General features: G+C 35.5%; 1 protein-coding gene across 2 annotated transcripts; it reads right to left on the bottom strand.

Annotated features, from left to right (window-relative positions):
• Positions 1-556: 556 nt before the first annotated feature.
• On the bottom strand, positions 557-7,491 carry ppme1 (protein phosphatase methylesterase 1). Of its 2 annotated transcripts, none has more exons than XR_002291690.2 (14): positions 7,199-7,488; positions 6,450-6,543; positions 5,806-5,898; positions 5,609-5,666; positions 5,144-5,195; positions 4,251-4,405; positions 4,014-4,104; positions 3,244-3,309; positions 3,031-3,157; positions 2,828-2,957; positions 2,694-2,738; positions 2,542-2,625; positions 2,358-2,425; positions 557-869 (listed from the first exon to the last, which is right to left on the bottom strand). XR_002291690.2 is itself a non-coding variant. In XM_004076498.5 (14 exons), exons 1-14 carry the CDS (start codon positions 7,288-7,290, stop codon positions 866-868), a joined length of 1,140 nt encoding a protein of 379 aa, XP_004076546.1. In that variant the 5' UTR covers positions 7,291-7,491; the 3' UTR covers positions 557-865. The 2 variants fall into 2 exon arrangements, 1 of the variants encoding a protein (XP_004076546.1); XM_004076498.5 differs by having other exon boundaries at positions 2,542-2,606; positions 7,199-7,491.
• Between the last annotated feature and the right edge of the window lie 394 nt (positions 7,492-7,885).

Here is a 7,885-nt window from a genome sequence, read left to right as displayed (position 1 = left end):
TTAACCCTCATTCATTAATAATAATGTTTTTTGGACATTGGGGTGGCCTGTAACAGGAAAAATTAACAGAAGGTCTGCTGGTAAGATGCTGAGCTTCCATATGTTGCTAGAACAGCTTCAATCTGCCCTGACATTAAGTCAACTGATTTTTGCTACGAGACGAATTACTAATCTTGTAGTAAAATAAGTATGAGAGTATTTTTTCCCGTTTATAGAAATTTACTTCAGCAGAAGTGTAACTTTGAATGAAATAACACTATTTTGTTAGTATAATTTTTCAATTACACTGCAATTAATGCAGTTATTTTATTAAAATAATATTTTAATGAAGACAATCTTCAGGTCAACGATGTACCTTCAAACATTTTTCAATTAATATACAACAACAAAATTAAAAAATAACTATTATTTAAGTTGTTATTGTTTATATTGTTTTTGATACATTTTCAAACTGCATTCATTTATCTTTTGTTGACCAACTCAATGTAAGAACGTTCTATTTAAAAAATGATCTTGATCGTTTAGAAACATCTGGTACAAATGCATAGTAGCAGTATTGGCAGCATCCATCTTTAATTCAGTTCAAACATCACAAACACGTTACCAGTGATGCAATCCCTGAAAAGAAACCTTCAAACAAGAAAAGCAATACTCTTCAGGAAATAAGAAAACAAAAAAAATAAAGTTTATTCAAATCACTATATTTAAATAAAAAAGGCAAAGCTGAAAGGCAGAATTATCTATGCATGTAAGCAACTTAACATCAACAATAATAATAACTTTTTAATTTGCAGGTAAATTGGAGAATAACGTCAATGAATTTCAATACATGTTTCCCCCATCTGCTGGATGTTTGGAGAGGAATTTAGCTGTGGAAAAAGCAGAAGACATGAAAATAAGAAAACAGGAATTTTATTTTAAATAAACAAGAAAAAAGATAATCGCATAACATAGAAAAAAAGAAACTAAAATTATAATAAAAAATCCATCCATTAAACATGAGAGTCTATGTGACACCACAGATTCCCTAAGGTTGAGGTTTACAGACAGAAACATAGGTTTAAAATAAAAGCTTCCCGTTTTAATTATGTACACATATCTAGGACAGGATCTTTTTCTTTAGGACATAAAACGCCAACAATATTTGTTTCCAAGTTCTATAGTTTATCAGGGATAACCAACCTTTATGAAGATGAGGGCCATTTTATGGCGTCTGAGCAGTATGAAGGGCTACACAGAACCTGTTTACGTGCATTTCCCAAAAAACAAAACCACAGACTACTATTGTAATAGTAATGATAATAATTAGCAGTAGTTATTTTAACGCTATTAATTGATTGCTTACATATCAATAGGAATTATTTTCCACAATTCTAATCAATGATTTACACAACAGTAATGACAAAAACAACATGAAGCGATGATTTATTTCTGTTTATCTGCTCAAACATTTAAAAGTCAGGAGGGACAATATTGTACTGGTGGTACAATAAACCACTTCTAACATGTTTAAGCCAAGGAAATCATAAATCTTCTTGTCAAAACACATTTTTGAATTTTTTGAACACTTAATGAATTAAAATGCAACATTTTGTGCGAAATTTTCAGCGTAATACTGTTGTTTTTTTCAATAGTCTTGGTGATTTGTCTGGTCATTTACTATGTAGTAGGAAGGCCTACATAGAGGCCAAACTGGCATTCTTTTCTTTCTTTTTTTAATCAAAAAATGTGCAGCTCTAAACAAAGCTTTGGTTGTTTTCTGGTATTTTCACAGGTCTGGTGAAAAAAGTCATCTTGACAAAAAAACAATTTTTAAAAAATAAGGCAGAATTTGCTACTTTACATTAAACCCCCCTCCCACTGGTTACAAAGGAGTGGGGGCCTTCTCGTGCCACAGTGCGGGGGCAGCTGCTGCTCCTTAATGGGAGAGTCTCTGAAAGATTTCATGAACCCACACATGAATGACACTTTTTAAAATTATATTGAATTCCATTGTGATCTGTGATATTTTTGGAGATTGCCTTGCGGGCGCTTTAAGATGTCCTCGCGGGCAACCCTGCGCCCGCAGACACTGCGTTGGTGACCCCTGATTTAGATGGCACAACAGAATGGAAAATTGAGGTGCAAAATGCACCTTCACTTGTCTATATATTAAATATTTTTAAACATAGGTGAACTGAGGCCAAACTGGTGCTGGTTTCAAAATGCTTGGTACACGTTTCCACAAGATCCCTAGCTTTTGGTAATGAAAGATAAGAAATTCATTCATTCAAATGTTCTGCAATAAAGCTGCTGACATCAGGTTAGGATAAACCAAAACATAATTTCATATTTTTCTCCAAAAGACATACACGTACCACATGTATCCGGCCTTAAACTCGGTAAATTTGTGTCGCACCATAAATGTTGCCAGAGCATCCGCTACCTAGTTGAGAATAAAAAGAATCAGGAGAATATTTTAAAAATAACAACTGAATAGTGACTAAGTTAATAGCAAAAATTGGATTTGACGCCGTTTTTTGTGTAGAGGGAATGACTCACTTTTTCAGGTGCATCTTCATGAACTGCATGACCGCACTGAGGGAGGACCTGCATCTGAAACTTTCCTGAGGACCAGGATCACAACTGTGTGAGAGTATTGTACATTATTACAAGTATGGGTAAAAAAAATTAGAAACATGTGCTTTATGCACCTTGCATTTGTCCAATAGTGAGATCTTTGTCAAGCCTGTCCACCCCTGCATAAAAAGCAAGCATTGTAGTGTACACGTTCAGAAGGTTAGCTTTCACATAAAAAAGGAAGCGGAACTGTGAAAATGGATCGAACCTGCAAGCAGCAGTAGTTTTGGCACAGGGCAGCTGAGAAAGAGTGCAGAGAGACCCCTGAACCAGCCATCCCAATATTTTTCTGTCTTTGAAAGCTCCACGCGCCAAGTAAAGACACTCTCCTTTTTCACCTATAAAAACAGCAACATTGGATTTTCCTGCCAGAGAAAAAGGTTATAGAAATATGACTGTCAGAGACTGAACCTCCTGGTCATCTTCTCTCATTTTTTTCTTGCTGGATTCTTCCTCCACGTCTTCATCCTCCTCTTCCTCTATAATGCCTTCACCGGCACTATTTGAGAGGCTTGGACTGCTAGATGACTCCTCACATCTGTGAAGGTCAGCAGGCAAAGAAAAATACACTTAACTTGGTGAAACCTTCAGGGCTTTCAAATGTCTAAACTAGAACAGACATACTTCTTCACTTGGCCTCCCATTGACACTCGTGCTGACTCGATGTTCCGGATCTGACCGCTCTTCACACTGGAAGCAGAAACATTTCAGACACCGGTCAATCAATGTTTGAATGTGGTTAAGTGAGATCAAAGACTAATTTAAAGTAATCAAAACTTACTTTTAATGTTATTGAGGATAGTATGTTAACATAGCTAATACATAACGGTGATTAACAAAAAAAACTGATTAGTTATTAAAAATAACCTTTATGTTGCTAATTTCAACTGACTGCTTTAAATACTAAAGAAGTCTCCATTTGTTGGACACTTATTGAAGAAAGTGTAATACATATTTCATAAAGTGTTGGTTAGAAAGGAAATGCATCTATTTGTTCTGATACGTGTGGGAATTCTTATTGATAGGATTCAAAATGTTTGTTTCAATTCAGTTTTAGGCTAAATTAAAAATATAGGAGACAATTTAATTCTTTAAAGGACTGCATTTTATTTATAACAGCTTTAAAACTGATTATAAAACAGAAGATATCCTAAAAATGTTCTAAACCTTAAATGCAGTATTGATTTGATTATAATTTAATTCAGATTTTTACCTTAAGTAAAGACCAAATGGGTAAAAACTTTCCATTCAATTGACTATAAATACTTGTAGTACTTTTCATCAATCAAATAATTCTGCATGGTCTTAATCCTCTTCTGCAAGTTTCAAACTACACTTTGAACTTTAAATTCAAAACAAGCCCTTCACCACTTGAGTAGGTGTCTGCTTTTTACCTCCACTCGATGGCGTTCTCCAGCGATTTGAAAGTCTTTGGCCGACTTCTGAGGAAATTCTGCATACTGTTCAAAGCATCCATTGCCGTACCTGAATGGTTAAAAATATTGTTAATGGCCATTAAAAGTCTAGAGTCATCCAGCTTTTCCTTGGTGTTCTGCTACTGTTGTATTATTTAAAACAGTTATAAACCCTCCAAAAATGTTATGGAAACTTCAAAACAGAATCAAGTTTACCTTCCACAACATCAATGACACACAGACCCAGCAGTGATGGTACATAATTGGCCGTGGCTGTATGGACCGCGATGGCCCCGCCCATACTGTGTCCAATAATCAGGATTGGAGGTGGATTCTCGCCATAGAGCACCTCCACCACTTTACCGACATCCCTTACAACAAACAAATAAGAAAATAAAAGGTGTCTACCGTTTAAAAACACAGCAGAGCAAATAAATTCATTCCATCCATCTTCCTGGGCTTATCCGGGACCGGGTCGCGGGGGCAGCAGTCTAAAAAGAGATGCCCAGACCTCCCTCGCCCCAGCCAGAAATTCATTCATTTTACTAATTTGGCACGATTACATAAATGTACTAAAAATATAACGAGTTAAAGAAGAAGAAACGGGATTAACAAGTGGAGGTGACATCTGAAGAGTAGCGTCAAAAAAGATAAATGCTACAAAAAGGATTTTTTAAAATAAAGACGACATACACAAAAATTGTGTTGTTGTTTTGCTTTTGCATTTCTGTACTTAATTCCTTACACTTTATTTCATTTTGAAAATCTTTCATTTTCTTGACAGTGTCCAACAATATTACTCCAAATCAGCAGCAGTCTAGCAGGTGGCAACAATTGGTTCCCTTTTTCATTTACTAGTTTACAAGAAATACATAATTACAAGAAAAACAGATTAACTTGGTACATTACTAACTCTGAAAGAAAAATACAATTGCATAAAAAAACCCAAAACGTATCTTTTTTTTTTGGTAGTTTAATCACTCCATATATAGCCAGTTTATAGGATTTCATATATTTCTTGGACATAAGCCAGCAATAAACAAACAAACAAACAAACTATAAACCCACTTCAGACAAAAAGAGATAGTATTTACAAAACGGTATCTTACTTTGCCATGGTATCTGCCGACAAGTCTTCAGGATTTTTTACTTTGGTGTCACCTGCAGGTTTAAAGACGAGTTTCAGAATTTCTTGTTACGCTTACCAAACAAAAAAAAAAAAGCAAAGCATTGGTTCTAAATTTATATATAAACACATTTGTGTAGAGTAAAAAAAAAAAAAAAAGTTAAAATTCCTCACAATGTATTGCAGAGAATGAGAATGTTAGTCTTTCTGGAGAATATACTACAGGGTGGATAAAATTGTTAGTTAAAAATCACCTGAAAGGATTCCCAAGCTTTCTCATCTTACCGTGACAATCTCAGATTAGTTTTCTTTTTTTTTTTAAAGAGTAATGATTGGAAAACTTATTCCATCATTTTTGCAGAAAAATGTCAGTTCTACAGAAATTATTTTACATTTAAAAAATGGGAAAAAGTCATTTGTTCCAAAGCCTACAGAGTATTTTCCTTACCATGAGCTCGCAAGTCCATGGCAACCACCCTACAGGTAATCATGTTGGATATGACTGACTGTAGAGACATATACAGAGGTCATTTCAATCTGTATTCTGGGCAGTCTTGCAACACACATATTGTTATTATTACTCGTTATATTGGTGTACGATTACTGTTTAAGAATAGGGGATTATGCAGTGGTAATGATACCCACAGTAAACACTGCCCAAGAAAGTGCAGAATGGCCTCCTCCATGGAGCAGCAACAGCACAGGACCAAGTGAACCACTGCAGTAAATTCTGAAAATGTGTTGTGCGGTCAAGAAAACAAAACGCAAGGCTGTAAGCACTACATTAAAACGCTAAGCAAAACTAAAACCTAGACCAGGAGTCTGCAATGTGGCTCCGGAGCCTCATGTTGCACAAAAAAGATGCTGTTGCGTTGTTTAAAACCTTTTTAGGAGAACATTAGTTGCAATAGGATGACCCTGTTCGGCACAGGAAGTCTAATTTTGAAAGGAAGTCATACAAGCTTCTGTCAAAAGTAAGAAAGAAAAAGAAAAAATTTCACACTTTGAGAAAAAGCTACTCTCACTTTATATTTTTGCTCTATATTCAAGCCAAAAATAAAGTAGTATCAACTTTTCCTAAAGGGCAAAATAAGACTTTGTGATTCCAATGAGATTTTGATCAGCAAGAAACAGGCCCAAACGGCTCCTTTACTGCTTAAGGTTGCAGATCCCTGGCCTAGACGAAGAATTTGAAAAGCATTTGAATCTTAATTCCATGATATGCGTAAATCAAAACAACAAAAAATCGTCACGGCATTCTTGTGAAACAGAGATTTTGGGAAGGATATATCTTTGCCATTTTCATTTTCCACTTCAACATCCTCCATGGTTTCAAAGTACTGACTCCAAAGCAGTGGAGTAAAATCTTTCTTCCGGCCAGGTCTATAAAAAAATATAAATACAAATAAAAATGAGGGGGAAATCATTATGTACAATATACATACTATCTGTACCTCCAAACTGTGGTTTGACTCCATATTACCCATTAGTAAATTACTGTTTCTATTCTGCTGGCTGACACACAGCTGCCCCCTTTAGAGGCACGACTTATGCAGAAAACGAACCACTTTAACGAAGTTAATGAAAGAGTCATCTTCATAAGAATGTAATTACACTTTTGGATTAAATCAGTAAAACTGTATTGTAAACTAGATTTTGTTTATCCTTTGGTGGGCGTAACGGGGGTCTCCTGGATCAGAACATAACAAGTACGTATATATATTCTGATTTTTTTCTTAAAGAAAACGATAAGCTCTACACAGCATCAGCTAGACTTTGTTAACTCAAAGGAGTTATATGTATAAAAAAACCTCTGCAGCAGCTGCAGAAGGCGGGTCGTGCCTACTCTATAAGCGGTAACTAGGCTAGCCTAAATGCTAACTAAATATTGGTTTTCCTTCAGCTGTGTCTGGCTTTTCGGCGAGCTATTATTCAGACAAAAGTTCACAGTATGGCTTTGACAAGAGGTATGAAGAATAACACGCAAATGTAGATATAAAAAAACCCTTTAACGTTTTATGAACTGTTAGCTTCTCACCCCATCTTGATTTTAGAGCCAGACTGAAATCCACCAGGACCAGCCATTGGAGGTCTGGAGGCCAGCAGGTTTAAATGCAACTGTTTCTCCATGCTGTGAGGAAAGAGCGCTCTGTCAAGAGATGTCTAATATAGCCTTCCCTTTCTTTTGCTGCATAAGATAGTTTCTGACACTTGTACTGACGTTAACCAAACATTTGATGAATCGCTATAGCATACAGGCTAACGGCTTCTTTGTATTTTCCGTCTTTCTTCTTGTTCTGCGTAGTTTTGAGGTGGTTTTCTACTCATTTTTTGAAAGTGCTGCCACCTAGCGGTAAAAAAAGTACATTCATATCTCCAACGAATGAACAAGTAATCATCAAAGCTTTTTCTGTGCTTTATAAAATATTCATTTTTCTCAATGATTAAAATCGTGTCTTAAAAACAACAAGTTGTCGTCCATTAGACTGGTAATCGGCTGAAAAGTCTTTTCTCTTCTGCTCCCTCCCTTTTACACTGTAAGGCATGTTAATATTAAACGCTAGTCCCTCACTCATTACAGTGATGATGTGATGTGTCACAATTTGTTTATACGCATTTTCACAACATATTTAACAGTATTTTTTTTCTGAATCACAAAAATTGAACTTTTGTCTTTCCTTCTCTCACTCTTTACTGAGCTGATAATATTTAGGGATGTAACTAT

Source organism: Oryzias latipes, chromosome 14, assembly GCF_053564925.1.
Source record: "Oryzias latipes strain Hd-rR chromosome 14, Olatipes_Hd-rR_3.1".
Lineage (NCBI taxonomy): Eukaryota > Metazoa > Chordata > Actinopteri > Beloniformes > Adrianichthyidae > Oryzias > Oryzias latipes.
This window is presented reverse-complemented; position numbering and strand designations above follow the sequence as displayed.

Excerpts from the sequence above, each read along its gene's own strand:
- ppme1 (XM_004076498.5), bottom strand. The coding sequence starts at position 7,290 with ATGGAGAAACAGTTGCATTTAAACCTGCTGGCCTCCAGACCTCCAATG. Across the intron at positions 3,310-4,013 it reads GAGAACGCCATCGAGTGGAG|TGTGAAGAGCGGTCAGATCC; the intron begins GTAAAAAGCAGA and ends TTCTGCTTCCAG. Across the intron at positions 3,158-3,243 it reads ATGGGAGGCCAAGTGAAGAA|ATGTGAGGAGTCATCTAGCA; the intron begins GTATGTCTGTTC and ends TGACCTTCACAG.